This window comes from Arachis hypogaea, chromosome 16 (genome assembly GCF_003086295.3).
Source record: "Arachis hypogaea cultivar Tifrunner chromosome 16, arahy.Tifrunner.gnm2.J5K5, whole genome shotgun sequence".
Taxonomy (NCBI): Eukaryota; Viridiplantae; Streptophyta; class Magnoliopsida; order Fabales; family Fabaceae; genus Arachis; species Arachis hypogaea.
Genome location: NC_092051.1, coordinates 52,047,387 through 52,068,802, shown reverse-complemented (window position 1 = coordinate 52,068,802; position 21,416 = coordinate 52,047,387). Strand labels below are relative to the sequence as shown.

Below are 21,416 nucleotides of genomic sequence, written 5' to 3'. Positions count from 1 at the left end.
CACAATTTCAACCCACAATTTGACTTATTTATACTATATAGCACAAGGCCTAGAGATTACTGAGCCGGCCTTATTACCCTTATAACTTTAATAATAATAATAATAATAATAATAATAATAATAATAATACATTTAAATCTCTCCTTTAATAAATGAATTCATTATTAGTTCCACCTAATCTCTATTATATATTTTGCACCAAAGAAGAGTGGATCACAAGACCACATACATCATCACTTACTCTTGTTGATCGATATGATGGATGAAGAAGAAGCAGCAAAGAGAATGGAAGAAGGACTCAGAAATAATTCACCAATGGATAAGAGGCAGGAAGAGGTAGTTAAGAACGATATTAATGATTCTACAACTGAGCATGGCAAAGAGAGAATAATAATGGAAGTAATTGGTGTTAAGCAGAAGACAAAGCGGGTTGCAACACTTGATGCCTTTAGGGGTCTCACCATAGTGGTTAGTACTAATTAATATATAGTCAACAAGCTAAGTGTGTGATGGGTGGTTTAATTTCAAGTATAAAAATGTTATTTGTATACCAAAGTCAGCCACTAAAATTAATTATTAATATATTTGTGTATAAACATATGTGGTTTAATTTATTTTCAATATGTATTTATATTCTAGCATATATTTTATACTAATGACTGATTTTAGTGGCTGATTTTAATGTACACTTAGCATAACTCTTTGAAGTCATTAATAATTAACTTGTATTAATTATTTTTTTGTAGTTAATTTGACAATTATATGTATATAGTTGATGATACTGGTAGACGATGCTGGTGGAGCTTATCCTCGGATTGATCACTCTCCATGGGATGGATGTACTTTGGCGGATTTCGTTATGCCTTTTTTTCTTTTCATTGTTGGGGTTGCCATTGCCCTTGCACTCAAAGTAACTTTACTAATTCATCACTCTCTTCTTGTCTTTTCCCGTCTTAAAGTTTTCTAATCTATTTTGAGTTTTTATCTTTTTCTTAATATTTGGACTATTTTTATCTCATATTTTATTCGTACTATTTTTTGTTTTTAACTATCTTAAACGTGAAGAATAAAATTAAAATATGTAAAGTAAAAATATAACATTTTAAATGTTAATTTATTCACATAAGACTTTGATTATGATAATGCAGAGAATCCCCAAGATAAGGTATGCAGTAAAGAAGATACTCCTTAGGACATTGAAGCTTCTTTTCTGGGGCATACTTTTGCAAGGTAAATCGTACATATATAAGAACTCCTCAATAATCTCTAAAACTTTCGTTTTAACGTCTATTCTAGTTAATAGTATAAACATAATTTATATATAAATATTCAGAAATTTTTACTTCTTTTATGTTTAAAAATATTTAGGATATAATATATACACAAATACAAATAAATTTTGGTACAGTTATGAATTTGTTTTTATGACATAGGTGGATACTCTCATGCGCCCGACGACCTTGTATACGGAGTAAACATAAAATTTATCAGATGGTGTGGCATTCTTCAGGTATTATGACCAATTAAATTTACTGAAATGCATGTTTCATAATTAAAAAAGTGAAGAAATTAAATAAAATTAAAAGAAAAATCTAACACAGTGTGTGTGTTTTTGCAGAGAATAGCTCTTATATACTGTATTGTCGCTTTAATAGAAACCTTCACCACGAAGCTTAGACCCACTACCTTCACTCCTGGACATCTATCCATTTTTACTGCCTACAAATGGCAATGGTGACAAATTAAAGACCATCCACAACACATATATATTGAATTATAGTTATTAGTTTAAGTATCTAAATTGATCCTTACAAAATTTTCTGTGGGATACTTCTATTATTCTAAAAGTTTTTGAGAATTATTATTATCAATTACTTCTTTTGTTGTTTTAAAATGAGTTTGTTTATCTTATCATAACAAAAATACATACATATTAAAATTTTAATTGAAAGTGATGAAGTGACTAAATCTGTGTTACAAGAATAATTTTTAAAGATTTTAAAATAATAAAAATTTATTGAAAAAAAAATGCTTGATCTAAAATTCGTAAAGGATCCATCTAAATATTTAATCTATTTATTATTATTGATATTACTTTTACGTTATTTATCTTCAAAGATGTTGATTAATTCCATTGGTATAATGGCAGGTTTGGTGGCTTGGTGGCATTCCTTATATACATGATTACAACCTACACACTCTACGTTTCAGATTGGAGTTTCGTGGATCATATTGATGATGACAAACCACTCAAGAGATATACAGTACATATTTGCATACATGATCTCGATCTCTAACTTAATTAATTATTATATATTTTCTCCAACTTAATTAGCTTAATTTGTTAATTACTAGGTGATATGTGGAATGAGAGGACACCTAGGTCCTGCATGTAACGCTGTTGGCTATGTTGATAGACATGTTTGGGGGGTCAACCATCTCTACTCTCAACCTGTTTGGAGACGCTTGAAGGTCACTACTATACTACTTTTTTCAATATAATTAAATAAGATTGAAGGCAGGAATTTTTTTAGTATTTTTAATCAACCATTGATTATCATAAATATTAAATTTTTTTTAATAAAAAAATTTATTAATTTATATATACAAACTTTGAAAAATATAAATACAAACGGTATTAATTTATGGAAAAGTCTAAGAGGCCAGCAACTTTGTTAAATTCTGGCCAGCATGTAACCATCAAGGAAAAATAAGCCATTTGATGAAATTTCAAACCAATCTCACACCATTAAAACCATCATTGATTGCTATTTAATGGTTACAAATCACAAAAGTTGCTGGCCCCTAGCATTACTCTTAATTTATATATGTAAATTTTAGTCAATATAAGTACAAATTATATATTTTTTGTGTAAAAAATATCTATTAATAACTTAATATAGATACAATGCAAATTATTGACTAAATATTAGCTAAAAATAATAATATTTATTAGATATATAATATTATTACTCGTTAAATAATGTTTGACCCACTCTAAATGCACGTGTAATTTTGATAAATTTTGTGCGATTTTAAGTTCTTTTTATTTTCTTTAAATATTTAGTTAGTTATGTTATTTTCTTCGGTTATTATTTAGAATGTAAAATTTAAATTAAGTATTTTGATCAACAAAAATATTATTTACACATTAAAATTAGTTACGATGTATTTTGGTGTATACCTAATGACGTGTGCACCCTCCTAGTACCGTAACCGATCTAAGATCTCGGCATCAATCACTCCTGGCTGAGTCAGCTTTATCCTCCAACCGAAACCCATCACAACAGGATACACTAAGAAGAAGCACGTGACGATTCCTCGGAACTAAAAAGATACTAACAAACAATCCCGGTCATTCGTATCGCAACTAACTTACACCCCACTTATAAAAACAGAAACCACAGTCCTTGGAGAACACAGTATTCTCTTCTCTTAATACTCTTTCTTCTCTGATAAATACACATTCTGACTTAAGCATCGGAGTGCTTTTGCAGGTACTCCCTCCACCGTGTTTCAGAGACATCCGGGGACCCTTGCCACGCTGATCCCAGCGGACGTGTAAGCTCGCCCAGACCTAACAAGCTCCCAAGGCCTAGCTTACTCCTCGGATCACCCGAACGGAACATTTGGCGCCCACCGTGGGGCCCGATAACGCTAACCCCACGATTTCCTGTTATATTTCTACCTCTTGAGTTTCTCTTCGCAGGATAGCACGAGCCCCAGTCATGGCTGACAACGGAGTCCCTCAATTCACACAGGCCGAGCTTATGGCCCAAATGGCGGAACTCCAAGCGGAAGTCAAAAGATTAGCCGAACTATCAGCACGAAATAGCGCCAACCAGATAGGCGAGGGAAATTCCAAAAGATCTTCCCAGGGCACACCTGACCTGCTGATTGCTGACCCACCAAAGGAGAGACTAACCTTGGACAACCCTTTTTCCGAAGAAATAACAAATTTTCAAATGCCAAAACATTTCACACTCCCCTCCTCACTTGAGCCATATAAGGGGATTGGTGACCCCCGGGCTCACATTAAGAAATTTCAATCTATAATGTTTTTTAACGGTCCTAACAATGAACCTGTACTTTGCAGAGCCTTCCCGACGTATCTTGACGGAGCAGCTTTGCTTTGGTTCTCGAAACTACCTGCAGGTTCAATCTCTTCTTTCGAAGAGCTGGCGAAGTCTTTCATTGATTACTTCGCCGCAGCAAGAATATACGTCCATGGATCGGATTACCTCGGCACGATCCGCCAAGGTCCACAGGAGAGCCTAAAGGATTACCTGACCAGGTTTGCAGAGGCGACTATGGAAATACCCGACCTAGATCCGGCTGTCCACCTCCACGCACTCAAGGCCGGCCTCCGACCGGGCAAATTCAGAGAAACGATCGCCATCACCAAACCGAAAACACTGGAGGAGTTCAGGGAAAGGGCGGCCGGACAAATGGAAATCGAAGAACTACGCGAGGCCAACAAAACGGAAAGGAAACCCATAAGGGAGGAGGAACGATCATTGAGATCGACCCACAACAAGGAGATCGGCAAAACATTTAAGCTCACTCCGAAATTTGACAATTACACCAGATTCAACACAAGAAGGGAAAAGATAATCAAGGAAATACTCAATGCCAAGATTATAAAACCCCCAGTAAGGGCAGGCAGTTACCAAGACCAGAGGTTCGTAGACAAAAGCAAACATTGCGCTTTCCACCAAAAATACGGACACACCACCGACGAATGCATAATAGCCAAAGACCTTTTGGAAAGGCTTGCACGACAAGGCCTATTAGACAAGTACATTGAAGGGAGGAAGCATAAGGAAGACGACCGAGGCAGGGAAGAAAGACAACCGACCTCAGTAAACAAGGAAAAATGGCCGGGCAATAACCTACCAAAGGCAGTCATAAACTGCATCTCCGGAGGATTCGCTGGAGGTGGCGAGACAACATCGGCCAGGAAACGAAGTTACCGAGCCATGCTAGCCATAGAAGGAACCTCACCTCCAAACAAGAGCGACGCACCAGATTTAGAGATCACCTTCAATAAAGCAGATATGTGCTCGGCCGCCCCACACCTGGACGACCCGGTCGTAATTTCTATCCAGACAGGCGACCTACTGGTAAGAAAGGTCCTTCTGGACCCAGGTAGCAGCGCAGACGTACTCTTTTATTCTACCTTTTTAAAGATGAACTTATCTGAAAAACTCATAAAACCCTCCTCCGGAGAACTGGTAGGATTCTCCGGAGAAAGGGTACCAATAAAAGGTTACATATGGCTTAAAACGACAATAGGTGAAAACGCATCATCCCGAACACTTGATATACAATACCTGATTGTCGATTGCAATAGTCCTTATAACATTATCCTTGGGAGACCTGCTCTGAACATGTTCAGAGCAGTAATATCAACTTTCCACCTATGTGTTAAATTTCAGGCACAGGACGGAAGAATAGCAACAATCCACTCAGACCGCCAACAAGCTCGGCAGTGTTACAACTCTTGCTTGAAAAGGTCGGATAACAGAGAAAGACAACATGAGATCAAAGCGATACAAACCAGAGAGGAAGTCCTCTCCCTAGCCGAACTCGACCCCAGGGGAGACACACAAGAGAGACCACAACCAACTGACGAACTCCAGAAAATTCAACTGACATCCAAACCAGAGCAAGTAACATACATAGGTCAAGCACTACAAGGGCAGGAAAGGTCGGACCTCGTAAAGCTGCTAAGAGCCAACGCAGACTTATTCGCCTGGACACCAGCAGATATGCCGGGCATAAGTCCGGAGATCATCTGTCACAAACTCGCCACCAATCTTACGAGCCGACCCATAGCTCAGAAGAAAAGAAACCTAGGAACAGAGAAATCAAAAGCAGCCCTAGAAGAGACCAGTAAACTCTTACAAGCCAACTTTATCAGAGAAATCCGCTTCACCACATGGCTCTCGAATGTGGTAATGGTAAGGAAAAACTCAGGTAAATGGCGCATGTGCGTCGATTTTACAGATTTAAACAAAGCATGTCCTAAAGATGCTTACCCCTTACCATGCATTGATAAGCTTGTAGACAACGCTTCAGGTTTCGAAAGCTTAAGCTTCATGGATGCATACTCGGGGTATAATCAAATACTCATGCATCCTGAAGATCAAAGCAAGACAGCATTCATAACCGAATATGGAAACTTTTGTTATCGAGTAATGCCATTTGGCTTAAAGAATGCAGGTGCGACCTATCAACGCTTGATGGACAAGGTCTTCCATCACCAAATAGGACGCAACATGGAGATATATGTGGACGACATGGTCGCGAAAACCAAGAAAGAAAAATCGCACTGTGAAGACCTCAAGGAAATATTTGGACAACTCCGAATTTACAATATGAGATTGAACCCTGAGAAGTGTGCCTTCGGTGTAAAGGGAGGAAAGTTTCTCGGATTCATGCTCACATCGCGAGGAATCGAGGCGAACCCTGAAAAATGTTTAGCAATACTCAACATGGAAAGCCCTAAAACGATAAAAGAGGTACAACAACTTGCAGGAAGGATAGCTGCGCTATCCCGATTCCTACCCGCTGCATCGAGCCGAGCATATCACCTCTTCCAAACAATATCGAAGAACAAAAAATTTCATTGGACAGAGGAAGGCGAGAAAGCATTTTCTGAGCTCAAAACGATCCTAGTAACACCACCCGTGCTACAAAGACCAGAAATCGGTAAACCTTTATATTTATACTTATCTGTTTCAAATTATGCTATAACCTAAAATAACTATTTTAGCAATCCAACATTAAGAACCAAACGATTGGTGGTAAAGTTAATAGAAAGCAAAGATTAAAAGAAAAATTATGATTGGTGATTAAATTTGGAATTGCACACAATTTGATGAATATATAACAGGCATGCACACTGAGTTCTCCAGACACAGGTCCATTTCGCCAAGATGCTCCAAGTTGGTGTCACGCTCCATTTGAGCCCGAGGGTTTATTGAGGTTTATTTTTATATTGTGTTATATATTTCTACTAAGAGTTTAATTTTTTTTTATAAGTGGTTTCATGATATATTCTACTTTTTTATTCATCGTATATAACTCTATATATATATAGCTTTTTTATTTTCTATTTTTAATAACATTTTTAATATTTGTTTGAATTAGTTCCATATCTGCTATCATGTCTGGCACCATTGGTATCCATTATGGACACGTCTTGATCAACTTCAAGGTTACAAAATTCTACCTTAAATTCTGCTATATATGTAAATTCAATTAATTGAACAAAGGCCTCTATATACTATGGTGAAAAAATATTACAGGGTCATCGGGAGAGGCTTAAGCAATGGGTCTCAATGGGCTTTGTTTTACTCATTATAGCCATCATCCTTCACTTCACTAATGGTAATAAACAGCTTGTGCAATATGCATCATATATAAACGAAATGGGCTTTGTTTCACTAAATTTTCGTTTCACTAAATTTTCAATTAAGCTCTTATATGTTTTTTTTATTAAATTCTTATATTATATTAAATTTTATAATTAAGATTTTATCATGATAAAAAATTAGAATTAATAAAATATTCATTTAATTGAATATTTTGTATAGTTTAATAAAATATTCTATTAAATTTAATCTTTTTATCATGATAAGAATTTAATTACAAAATCTAATATAGTATAAAGATTTAATTAAAACAAATATAAAAATCTAATTAAAAATTTAATGAAATAATAGAGACCGACAGAATGATTAAATCTTTTTTAATTCTGTGATCACTTCATACTTTTTATACGTGACTAATGTCTGGTGTTAGTAAATATTGATTGATATTATAATAACTGTGCGAAAATTAAACCGAATTAAACTCAACTAAGAAAGGATTTTAATCTCCATCTAAATTATAACGAAATGCAGCTATTCCAATTAACAAGCAACTGTACAGCTTCAGCTATGTTTGTTTCACAGCTGGTGCTGCTGGAATTGTTTTCTCTGGGCTCTACATAGTGGTGACTAATTAATTATTGTTCTCATTAAATTATTATTTCAACTTGGGATTCTATTCCTTAAAATTAACACTACTTGGTGATGATGAAACAGATCGACATTTGGGGAATTCGTACTCCATTCTTGTTCTTGGAGTGGATAGGAATGAATGCAATGCTTGTGTTTGTGATGGCAGCCCAGGGAATATTTGCGGCATTTGTAAATGGCTGGTATTACGAGGACCCACATAACTCGCTTGTAAGAACCACACCACCCCCTATATGCGCATATATTTAAGGAGAGGAGTCCCTTAAATAAAAATGTCAAAAAATATTTTTTAAAATATTTTTTAAAAATTAAAATTTAATACATATAATCAATTAAATTATATTATTTTTATTAAAATTAGACCGAACAAATTAGTTTAATTAAAAAATTAATAAATTAAATTTTGAATTAGTATAAATTAATATTTTTTATAAAAAATAACTATAATATTTATTTCTATTATATATATTAATTTTAAAAATTCTAGATTCTAATCCTATGACGACAGAAAAGAAAAGGATTAGAAATTAGGATTCTCAATATATATATATATATTAAGAGTATTTTAGTCATTTTTTATAATAGAGATATTGTAGTTATTTTTCATAAAAAATAATATTAATTTAAATCGATTCAAAATTTGATTCACTATTTTTCGGTCAAATTAATTTGTCTGCCTTAATTTTAACAAAAGTAACACGATTTAATCGATTATATATGTTAAATTTTAATTATTAAAAAATATTTTTAAAAAGAGACGTTTTAGACGTATTTATCGGACTAACTCTCTTAGAAAAAATATTAGGGTCCATTGGTTTGATGATTTTCATTTTTTTTATTTTAAATCAAATTAGAAAGTAAAATACACTTGAAAATATATATGTTTGGTGGTAATATTAAAATTGTTGTCATTAAAAATGCTTTTTGAAAAATACTCACAAACATATATAAAACATTAAAATACAATCTTTTACAAAATGCGACAATTATTGATGAACTAGTAATGCGGTTTTGATAAACTTTAAAGGAAAAACAATTCAACCCAAATTAAAGTATATGATTTTCATTGTTGCAGTTTAAATTAGATTAGTATATTAAATTTTTAAAAAATAAAATTTTAAAATTTTATTATTAAGTTACAGAAGTAATATTTTGTTGGTAAAATAAATAGATGAATAAATTTTGTTTTGCATTTACAAAATGCTCACTAAATAATAATAATAACAATAATAATAATATATGAATAAATTTAAAATGTATAACAAATTAAATATATTATACTAAAAATATTAATTTAATAATAAAATAATAATATTATATTATATTATATTATGTGATTTAGATTACATTAAATTAATTTTAAAAAATAAATTTAAAATTCAATACGATTATACAACTTACCAAATATAAAATATAATCAAATCTAAATTAATGTAATTTAATCAATTTAAATTTGAACACTCCTAATAAAACGACGGGATTCGAATTTGTATTACAACAACAACAAATTGTCTGATTGTGACTCTTGCATAAAATAGTGCTTTACTACTCCTATCAATTTTCATATACCACAACAAGAGTTTGTTCCATCTATCTTTGTTATGATTTTTTTTTTCAAACTCTTTTGTGCTTATAACCTCTTATGCTATAAAAGTATTTAATGTTAATTATTATTCATTCATTTACAGAATAATATCATTTCATAATTGTTAGGTGAACTATTATTGTTATTCATTTGTTATATTTTTTCTAGTTTTAATTTATGTAAATAACATAATAAAATATTATTCAACATTTAAATGAATTTTTGCGGTTCATCCAAGAATCAAGAAGAAAAGAAAGGCAGCATTTCAAAGAAAAACAGGTAGGACTGTCAAGCCAAAGCAACAAGTTTTCGAAAATCCGAACACGACTCCATTAGTAATAGTGAATGTGGTGGTCGATAGGAACGCCACACCAAAATCAAAGTCCAAAGTGAAGAAAGATGCTAAGGTACTTGCCATTATAGCCGGGAAAAGGCCTTCTCTTAGAAAGCTTCCTGAAATATCATTTGACCTCGGAGACCGGTGATGTGACAACCTCTCGAAGGACCCACCAATGGTGGTTATGGCGAGAATTTGGACGGATTTAGTCAAGCGAATCTTAGTTGACATAAGGGTAGATTCGAACATTATGTTTCAAAATGTGTTCAACGCTCTGGAATTCAAAGAAACGACCTCAAGAACCACCGCCACAGAGTCGTGGGATTAGGCGATAACTACATCAAACTAGACGGCTCCGTCGCCCTGTCGATCTGCATCGATTCCGGCACAAGTAGGAAGTCCGCCATGGCCGAGTTCGTGGTCCTTAAGGATTCCACGACTTACAATGTCATCCTTGGGAGGAGAACCATCAACCACCTGCTAGCGGCCATTTGCACAAAATTCCCAACAATGAAGTTAGTGGCAGACGATAAGTTGGTAGGGACGATCCGAGGGGATCTAGAAATGGTCGTGGCTTGCAATAATGCCAGTTTGTCACTATGGAGAAGGTCCAAGGAAGCAGTCGGCGTGTTCTTGGCAGACTTGGATGCAAGAATCGACGAGCACCCAAGGTTCGAGTCCTAGGGTGACCTGGAAAAATTCCAGGAAGAGGGGAGAGAGCATAAATTCACATTTGTGAGCAACCAACCCTACAAGCTGAAAGGACCTCTGATCGAAGCCATCTGAGCTAATAGAGACTTTTTTGCATGGACTCCAGCCGATATACTAGGAATAGACCTAGAATTCATGTCCCACCGATCGGCCATAAAGCCGAAGGCAAAGTCCGTCGCACAGAGGAAGAGGAAGATGTCCTCGAAAAGAGAAAGTGAGGTGGCCAAGTAGACGGATAAATTTTTGGAAGCCGGGTTCATTAGGGAATTAGATTACTTTACGTGACTTTCAAATGTGGTTCTTGTGAAGAAGGCAAACGAGAAGTGGAGAATGTGCGTGGACTACTCGGACCTTAACAAGGCTTGTTCAAAGGACTCATTCCCCCTAACTAACATAGATGCCTTGGTGGATGTGACAGCAGGATACAAGTTCTTGAATTTCATGGATGTGTAGTCAGGATAAAATCAGATCTCGATGCACCAGCCTGACAAGGAGAAGATGGTGTTCATAACGCCATGGGGAACATATTGTTACAAAGTCATGTCATTCGACCTAAAAAATACAGGGACAACCTATCAAAGACTTATGAATAAGGTCTTTAAGGACCACATAGGCAGGTCAGTAGAAGTTTACATCGATGACATGCTGGTCAAGATGGCAGAGCCGAACAACCTAGTAGCTAACTTGCAGGTCATCTTCAACTTCCTCCGAAAATACAGCTTGAGGCTAAATCCCCTGAAATGTGCTTTTGCCATGGAAGCAGGAAAGTTCATGGGGTTTATAATCACCCAGAGGGGAGTAGAGTGCTTTGCATGGCGAGACCCAAGTGTGTGAAAGATGTACAAAGGCTAGCGGGGAGGCTAACGGCTCTATCCCGTTTCCTCGGCACATCAGTAGCCAAGGCACTGCCTTTCTTTAACTTGATGAAAAAGGAGATGTCCTTTGAGTGGGGCCCATCTTATGACGAAGCCTTCAACCACTTCAAGAGGATTTTGTTGAAACCACTGGTGCTCAAAAAGCCAAATAAAGGAGAGCCTTTGTACTTGTACCTCGCAGTGATAGAAGAAGCTTTGGCTGCCGCTTTAGTGCGAGAGGATGGCCAACAAAACCACCTGTATACTCCATAAATAAGGTGCTCTAGGGGGTGAAACTAAGGTACATGAGACTAGAGAAAGTGGCTTTCGCTTTGCTAGTTTCTTCTTGGAGACTAAGGCAATATTTTCAGGAACACCCAATTACAGTAAGAATAGACCAAGCGATCAAGCAGATATTGCAGAAACCTGACCTAACAGGGAGAATGATGGTCTGGGCAGTGAAGCTATCCAGTATGACATCTAGTACGAGCCCCGCCGCGTTATCAAAGCCCAAGCAATGGTCGTCTTCTTGGTGGAGATAGTCGACGATCCATCGAAGGCCCCGAACACACGATGGATGCTCCATATTAACGAAGCATCCAACCAAGCATTTGGTAGAGACGGGATAATATTAGAGAACTTGGAGGGGATAACTTATGATCAGTCCATCAAGTTCGAGTTCCCGATCTCGAATATCCAAACAGAGTATGAAGCCGTGATTAGGGGCTTAATACTACCAAAAGAGGTTGCAGTAGCAAGACTCAAAATCAACAGCGACTCCCAAGTGGTAACGACCCAAGTGAACAGAACATACCAAGTTCAAGACCTACTACTGCAGAAGTACCTAGAGAAAACTAAACAATTATGTAGGGATTTTGAAGAGGTGGTTGTTCAACATGGTCCCAGGGAGAGGAAAACTAAAGCTAACTTGTTGTCGAAGTTGGATAGCACCAAACCCAGGGCGGGGAACCGATCCCTAATCCAGGGCTAGGAAAAGAGACATCAATAGCCCTTTGCTTGAACCAGAGCCATCAGGAACCACCTTCTTGGATATACACGATCAACAATTTCTGGAAAAGGGAGACCTACCAGAGGACACGAAAGAAGCTTCATGAGAAGAGAGGCCGTCAAGTATACGGTGGTGTAGGGCCAACTGTATAAGAGAGGGATAAATTAACTTTTGTTGAACTATTTGCGACCCGAGAAGGCGGAGTATGTCTTGAAGGAGGTGCACCAGGGATGTTGTGGGCACCACATTAGGGAAAAGTTCTTAACTCGGAAGCTCGTTAAGGTTGGTTATTATTGGCCTACAATGATAACCGATGCTAGCGAGTATGTGAAGATGTGCCTCAAGTGCCAAGAGAATGCAAATTTTAATAAGGCATCAGCCCGAGGAGCTGAGCTCCATCATGGCCTCCTGACCTTTCTCCCAATGGGGAGTTGACTTGTTGGGCCCATTTCCGATGGTTCTAGGACAAGTCAAGTACCTAATCGTGACCATTGACTACTATATCAAGTGGGTAGAAGCAAATCCACTGGCGAGTATATCATCCACAAATTGCCGTAAATTCTTGTGGAGGTAGGTGATCGCCAGGTTCAAAATTTCTGAGATTGTGATATCAGACAATGGGATACAGTTCTCTGATAATAAGTTTGGAGAGTTCCTGGCAAGGCTTGGTATCAATCAAAGGTTCTACTCTGTAGAACAACCCCAGAGTAATGAACAAGTAGAGGTGGCAAACAAGATCATCCTTAAAAGGGTTAAAAAAGTGTTTGGAGCAGAGGAAAGGCTTGTGGGTAGATGAGCTGGCTTCGGTTCTATGGTCTTACAAGATGATGCCACAATCCGCTACTGAGGAGACACCTTTCTGGCTCACCTACGGAGTAGATGCCATTATTCCGTCGAGATAGGGGAGCCCAGCCCAAGATTGTTGTTAGGAGGAGGCGACAAGGCGAGCGAAAAAGACCTGTTAGACGAAACCAGGGCAATAACCCATTTGTCGAAAGTGGAGATGAAGCAGAAGCTAGCACTTCGTTACAATTGCAAGGTACATAACAGAAGATTTGAGGAAGAAGACTTAGTCTTGTGGCACAATGACATTAACCACCAACCCTGGGGGAAGGGAAACTGTCCTCCAACTGGGAAGGACCTTACAGGGTGAAAGAGGTGCATGGCAAAGGCACGTACAAGCTATAGCGACTAGATGGGAAGGAGGTACCGAGCACTTGGAATGCGGCAAACCTTAGGAGATTCTACTCCTAAGGAGCATGGCTTCACACACCCGGACAGTCTCTTACTTGAGCACGATTTGGTAGTACCTTGCTCCTTTTTATTACTTTCGATTTGCTTTTGATTTGTGTTAGTCTCATTATTATTACACACTTTCTTGTATTGTCGAAGTATAGTCTATAAAATGAAGAGGTATTTTTTCCCCTTACCATCAACAGTAACGGCGGCAAGGAAATTTAATGAGGCCATTTGTTAATTCCTTTTTTAGTATAATTTATTTTTCAAGTGTAGTTTATGAAATGGGTACTCGTTCCTCTCACCGTCAACCCGAAATGGTGACAGGAGGCTTTGACGAGGCCCAAGTTTAACAAAAATAATTTTTCTTTGGAGAAATATTTCTCAAGTTAAAACTGGCTTCCCGGGACTGATAGACCCAAGAAATCCTCACGGAAATAAATGGATATCCATCGAAACACGACTAAACAGACATATTATCATAATAATCACACAACTAAATGGCCAGAATGGCTTAAACATACAAATCAAGTCTACAAGTTCCAAATTAAAGTTTAAAGTTTACAAACTACTAACGCAAACATTTACTGACAGGGTAACTAATCAGCCCAACAACACAAAAAGAAACTAAAGAGTTCAAATTACAAGAATGGAAGTAGCTATTTCCTTGGCATATCCACAACATTGTCATCTTGGATCATTTTGAAAGAACCAATAGCAGAAATATCGAAATCAGGAGCAAGCAGCAAAAACCTGGGCTTTAATCGCCTCCTTGGTAGCAGAAATGGCATCCCAGGCATCCCTTATGATCTCCTTGTTCTTTTTTCTCATATTGGTGGCTTCCAAATAAAAAGAGTCTACTAATTTCACAGCCTTAGCCAATTCTTTCTCAAGCACCTTTACCCTGCTCTCTGTCATGATGGCCTGACCCTGAGCCTCGTTGAGTTGCTTCGAAGGAGAGACATCCCGATCAATGAGGCACTGGATCTCTTTGCCAGCCTCCTTCAGTTTCTTCTCAGCTTCGCTTAGGTTGGTCCCTGTGGCTTCTCCCTCAGCCTTTAACTTAGAAACTTCACATTAGGCCACCCTGTAATTACCCTCCAGAACCTGGCACTAGGCTAAAACCAGCTCCACTTTCCTCATAATAGTAGCATCTCAGAGGAGGCTTCAGTACGTTCACTTAGCTTGGGATGCTAGGTCTTCTTCGTGGAAGAATTTTTTAGTATTCGGTATCATTGGGAATCAATGAAGCCGGCGGCGTCAAAGTGCTTCTCCGTTACAAAAAGAGCTTGTCCCGGATTGGAATTAGACTTCATCTTCTTAGGATTAGGTATCACCAGTACTTTATCCTCTTCAACCCGAGCACCCAAAGAGTGCTCAATCGCAGCAGCCTTGCCCTTGTCAACCTCGCCAGCAGCACTATGCCCAACTTGGGGCCCAGCTTGAGGCTGAGATTGAACTTTCAGTTCATCGAGTTAGGGGATCTCGGCTTGAGGATCGGGGGAGTCGGAGGCGTTGTAGTCCCTATCGAGGAAGAAATGAGTCATCAAACGACTAAGAAAAGTGTTCCCAGAAACCATCCTAACTACAAAAGAAAGAGAAAGCCAAGTTACGAAGTCGTCAATAAAGTTGCAATATATAAATCGGAAAAACGGAAGAATAATAGCAGGTAGAATGCCCTACTTACCTACACAATCTCGACTGACTTCCTGGTCACCCATTAGAAAATGAGGATTAAAGGGGTTAGAGCCGAATATCACCAACAAAATGTTGGCGATCTGCTAAGGGTGAACCAAAAGGGGTGACAACATCGAGCTAGTCTCACCTTGAAGAAGGTTTCTTTAAAGTCGTGGAAGGAATCTTCGAAGAGGTCAAAGATTCTTCGATTCTGCATGCCCCGGAAGGAGAGGTATCCTTTCTTGTGTTTACCTTCTTGAAAAGGATTTGTGACAAGAAAGAAGAAGAGAAAAACTTCTACAGTGGCTGGGAGTTCTAAATATTCGCAAACTATCTCAAAACACTAGATAGCAACCCAGTTGTTTGGGTGGAGTTGAGAAGGAGTAAAATTGCATCTATTCAAGAGAGCCAGAATAAATGGGGAAAAAGGAATCCAGACACCCAAAGTGGTGGACATAGGTTTGTACACCCACTTCCAGTTAGAGATGCGAGCAACGTCGAGGTTGAGTTGGCAAACGTGTTCTCGTGGACTTGGGACCAAGAGTTCGTAGTTAGCCTCCTCAAGACTACCTCCAAATAGTGCTCTTGAATCACGGAGCTCTTGCAGCTCCTCCACGATTACCCTAGAAGAGGTACTTGTGACATCGGTCATACACCACGCGTAACGGTTCACGGAAGGACGCATCGCCATACCTACGGTGGGGGCACCGCTTAAGTTAAGTCGTAAGGTCGGAGGCAGGTCCCAAGTCAAAAGTAAGTCATTCTACACTAAACCATTCTAGTCTAAAGCCACCATATTCTATCCTAAAGCAACCATGTTCTGACCTAAAACCATCATAGCCTAAAACACGATAGGGATGCCTATGATACCCCCTAATAACTACTTAATAAATACTAGAGCAAGAAGCAGTACCAGTAAAATGAGATATAGAAACAAAGGCAAAAAGAGACAAGGTAGGCACAAAAGATAGTCACTTACCAGTATTTGTGGTGAAGGAAGACACTAAAAGCAGAAAATGGCAAGTTTCCTACTGTGGCAGGGCAAAAATTCCCAAGCAAAGCTAAAGGTAGCAGTCGTGGTAGGATGGAAAAGGAACGGCGAGAATGGTGGTGTCAGTTATAAGAAGAGAAGAAAAAAAGAAATGTTAGAATGGAATGGGGGTGGTAACTGTAACTAAAGAAGGAGAAGCGCAAAAGGTCAAGGGTAGAATAGACCTTTTTATGCACTTTCAAATCACTCTTAAAAGGCATTTAATGCTTTGAGCGCAAGGATCGAGGCGACGCTCTCAAAATGGGTGTTGGGGGGAACCCTCACACGCGAGAAAGCCTCTAAAAGTCCATGTTCATGACAGCTCACCCACGTTGAATAGAGGCTGTTATTCCGGAGTACCCGGGTAGATGAATGCGCCAGTCGTGCATATCACGTTCTAACGCATCGGGGGGCACTGTTTTGGCCTAACCCAACGCAACCCAACACGACCTAACAAACAAACGCTCGCCCTATTTCGTATGGGCATGCGTCCTCCACGTGACACAAGCTCCCTTTAGAAGGGACTCGACAACTGGCCAAAGCTGGAAAAGGAGCTGGTCCCTAAGGAGGTGGGAGGCCCACCTGGACGAGTGAGAATAAGGGAGAGGGACTTACCCCTCTCCCCAGATACGTCACTGTTACCCTAAATGTAGTCGCCTCATCATACAGATATTAACTTAGGCATCGGAGTATCCTTGCAGGTGGCTCTACTCGCCGATCAACCGACGACTTGTTGGCGAAGTCTTTCCCTCCATAATCATCATTCTACTCATCCAGGTCCCGACTCAATCAGCAACCGAATACTATATAAATACAAAATTTATCGAGCAACAAAATTTATCTTTTTAAAATTTAATGAAATTTAATTGTTTATTATATTTTTGAAATCCAACCATTTATAAAAAAATTTGTTGATTAAATAACTTTTAACTTAAATATACATAATTTTATTGTTTTAAAATAAATATATTTTTATATTTTGATAATGAAAATATAAATTTAAAAATGAATCAACCAAATATATCATCATTATTTTCTCCGTTTGAAAATAAAATTCATTTTAACAAATTAAACATATTTTCTAAAATATGAAAATCTAACATGAAAATAATTTTTACAAAATAAAAATAAAAAATAATTTCACAAACCAATCAATATTTTATATCCATTATTTTTATGTGTATTTCGCTTGTGCACTTTTTTAATTTTTGTATGAAAAGTGATGGATAAAAAATGAAAAAAAAAATAAAAATTTTGTCTTTGTATTATTAAAGAAATTTTCACAAAATAAATAAAAAATAATACAAATATCATTTTTTCTATGTTTATTCTATATGAAATCACTATCAAGGAACTAATTAATTGGCCATATTTTATGAACATAAATCAATTGAGCAGGTGCACTGGATTAAGAAGCATGTATTTGTGAATGTTTGGCACTCAGAGAAGGTGGGTACTATCTTATATGTCTTCTTTGCTGAAATCACCTTTTGGGCTGTTGTTGCTGGCATCTTGCACAAATTCAAAATATATTGGAAACTCTAAGCTTTCTAGGCTTTCTACACCGATATATCACCCATATTACTATTACATAGATTTTGTTGAAATATAGTCCAGACTTTTCTTTTTATTAATTTAGCAGTGATTTCAATGTTACAAGTTTAAATCGCAGAATTAATTATGTAGTGATGTAATCATTAAGTTATTAAAGTCTTTATATCTTTCTATTACGATCTTTTCTAAAATTTTGTATTAATGAAAGATGTGGGCATACTATTATCCTTTTTATTCTACAAACTTGCCAGAAAGAATATAATACATTAATACTATTCCACAATTTTCACATGCTTATTCGAAAATGAGACTAAAGACATGAAGAAGAAAATAATCAAAATATATATCAATGATATTTCAAAATAGTATATGCCAAATCACCATTGGCCGCCAATTATAATTTAAAACAAATCATATATTCGGGGAAGAAAACTACAGATAACGAAATAAAGTATATTCCTATTTTGTAATCAAAATAAAATATAGCTTAAAGATATCATAAATTAATGTTGAAATTGGCAAAATTTTGGTGTAATTAATGGTTGTGGTGCTTTTGGTGGTGATTAACGATGATATGGCGTTCTCTACTTCTCGCAATATGCGACCGTCTGACAAAGGCTAGGAAGAGGAGCTCTGAAGAGGAGCTCCTCGCAGAGTGTGAAAAGGCTTAACCTTGTATTTGAAGATTCGAGGGGCGGCTTTGGTGATTGTTGGGTATGGGACATTGACTAAGTCATCTCATCTCATCAGAAATCAAATTTATGATCAATGAATTGCAAATTGTAATGGGTTTGGTGCAGGATTTTGATTTGATTGTTTATTTTTATTTGATTTGGTTTGTTTTGTTTTGAATAGTGGTAGAGATTATAGGGGCATGCTGCAGATCACTTGTATGAGAACTTTCAAATATATATAAAAAAAACCTATTAACATTTCAATTGAGAAGCAGTTCAGAAGGACCAAGATAGAAAGTTTGGAGTGACTTTGGAAGGTAACCCTGTGTTAACACTTCAAACATAAAAAATGTCTTTTTTTTAAAAGGCGTGTATACGTGTCATAATTATTAGATCCGGTTTGTTCCGATCAATTTACACAATATAAACCGAATTATATTTAAATTTTTTTATAAAAAGATAAATATATCCTTGATTTTTTATTTTGCAGACATTAAAATTCCTAATAATTTAAAAATACAATTAAGTCCCTATAAAAAAATTTGTAACCCTAACCCCTTATCCTGCCCAAGCCCAAATTCAAGCCTAACGGTGAAATAATTTGCAGCATTCTGGATTCTCCCGAGCTCACTCGATCATGCTCAAACCTGGAAAGAAGGGATATTCTTGGTAATACAATTCATCAATTCCCAGATTCAAAGTCGCAATCTTTCGAGAATTTACAGGAACTTACAGCAGGTAAAGTGGCTGCTAATCTCGAAAGCCCCAGGTCGAGAATTTACAGGAATTCACCTGTTGAAGCTTATGTGGGACAGGAGTTTGAGTCAGAAGCAGAGGCACATGCATTCTACAATGCATATGCCACGAGTGTTGGATTCATCGTACGTGTTAGTAAACTCTCTCGGTCAAGGATCGATAATTCTGCTATTGGGCAGATTTTTGTCTGCAACAAAGAGGGATACAGGATGACTGACAAGCGTGAAAATGTTATACGGCAAAGGGTTAAGACAAGGGTTGGTTGCAAGGCAATGATAATGGTAAGGAAAGTAAAATCTGGTAGCTGGGTTGTTACACGTTTTGTAAAGGAACACACACACCTTCTTGCTGGTCCAGGAGGTGGCAGAAGGGATTTCATCTACGAACAATATCCGGTCAGTTCTCCTTCTTCCATTGCTATGCATTACTAAATTAGTTATCTTCACAGTTACTTCATGCCAGATTGATTAGAAATGACAAATTGGATGGATCATGATGTCACTATTAAGCTAAATGTTGGAGATTAGCATCAGGCTATTTCAAAATGAAGTTTTTCAGGATAATATTGGTTCTTTTACATGTTTTCAGCTTATTTTCCCCCACTTACCTCTTTGTTTTCTGATACTATTTTTCAGGGTGAACGGTATAGAATTCGGGAATTAAATCAGCAGTTGACGTACAGCAGAGAAAAAGAGGTCTGCCACCTATGAAAGACATCTTGAATTGATACTCGAGCATATTGACGAGTATAACGAGAGCCTATCGAAGAAAATACAGCACATAGTAGACAATGTAAAGGAGATGGAAAGCAAAGAAGAACAAAGCCAATTGAACTTTCAATTAGCCACCCTTTAAATAATTTTCCCCCGGACGAAACACAGAAACCAACCGTCAATTAAAAAATACTGCGATGTGAAGCATACAAAGTGCAATGTTAGTAGTATTCTGCTAATTGCTGACCCTAGGGTGTTTGCTCTCTGTTCCTGCTTTAGATGTCTGGTGGGGTTCTCATGCAATGAAATTTATTGTATTATTTTCTTATTTATGCTACGAATGAATGACACATTTAATTGGTAGAAGAAGAAAGCCAATTACTGTCAATGCCTGGTTTCATCTGAGTTGATTCTTGTGGAGCTGTGCCAGAAATATGATATTATTACTCAAAAGGCATTCAAATGCCATGGTAGAGTTGAATTGTTCTATTTTTTTATTGAGTTTGTAAAACATGATCCAAAGCTTTGACTCTTGTGTCTAGTAATGATTAATCTATTTTGTATATATAATAAGACTTATATGAGCATGTTGTGCTCCCAATCCATGTTCATATTTTCTCCCTTAGCTCAGCTTCCATCAATTGATTTGCTCTAAACTGTTATGTATGATTTCCTTTGCTGCAACGAGTGAAATAATCAATGAAAGTTCAACCTTCAATTGCTAACTGGATTTACTACTATTAAAAATGGTTAAGACATTAGAGTGAATCTCAACTATATAATCCTAAAATTGCTTTCTGAATTTTAGTTTCGTTTTTCCTTTGATGTTATCATGAGAATGAATTTGTTGATTATTTACATAATCGTTACTTTTATATGTATTTTTTTACTATTTATTTTCTTACTCCCATGTTTTATGGGAATCTTAGGATGTATTCAGCTTGTATTTTTATTTTTAGTACTAAAAATAAAAAACATTGAAAATGGTAATAGAAAATAAAAATACAGATAAAATATATTTTATCTTTCAAATAGATATCACAAAATAAATAAAATAATATATATAAAGTATATACCAAAAAGTCACCACAAACTTCAGACACACACAACAAATTTTCCATAAAAAAATGCAGAAGTCATAGATTAAAATGTAGTTTAAATATAAAATAATGTCATATTCTTAGTTAGGTAGTTCTCTTCATAAAAAAAGTCAAAATCAAACCATAGGATATATACCAAAACATTAGAAGAAT

At 36.7% G+C, this 21,416-nt stretch overlaps 1 protein-coding gene across 1 annotated transcript; it reads left to right on the top strand.

Moving 5' to 3' along the window:
- Positions 1-147: 147 nt before the first annotated feature.
- LOC112758255 (uncharacterized) lies at positions 148-18,099 on the top strand. Its single transcript, XM_072219562.1, has 13 exons — positions 148-468; positions 773-910; positions 1,149-1,230; positions 1,434-1,510; positions 1,619-1,734; positions 2,150-2,264; positions 2,356-2,472; positions 6,899-6,990; positions 7,156-7,222; positions 7,314-7,395; positions 7,911-8,002; positions 8,094-8,237; positions 17,865-18,099. The coding sequence occupies exons 1-13, from the start codon at positions 256-258 to the stop codon at positions 18,009-18,011; spliced, it is 1,482 nt and encodes a 493-aa protein (XP_072075663.1). The 5' UTR covers positions 148-255; the 3' UTR covers positions 18,012-18,099.
- Positions 18,100-21,416: the final 3,317 nt, after the last annotated feature.

Excerpts from the sequence above, each read along its gene's own strand:
- LOC112758255 (XM_072219562.1), top strand. The coding sequence starts at position 256 with ATGATGGATGAAGAAGAAGCAGCAAAGAGAATGGAAGAAGGACTCAGA. Across the intron at positions 1,511-1,618 it reads GATGGTGTGGCATTCTTCAG|AGAATAGCTCTTATATACTG; the intron begins GTATTATGACCA and ends GTGTTTTTGCAG. Across the intron at positions 2,473-6,898 it reads CTGTTTGGAGACGCTTGAAG|GCATGCACACTGAGTTCTCC; the intron begins GTCACTACTATA and ends AATATATAACAG.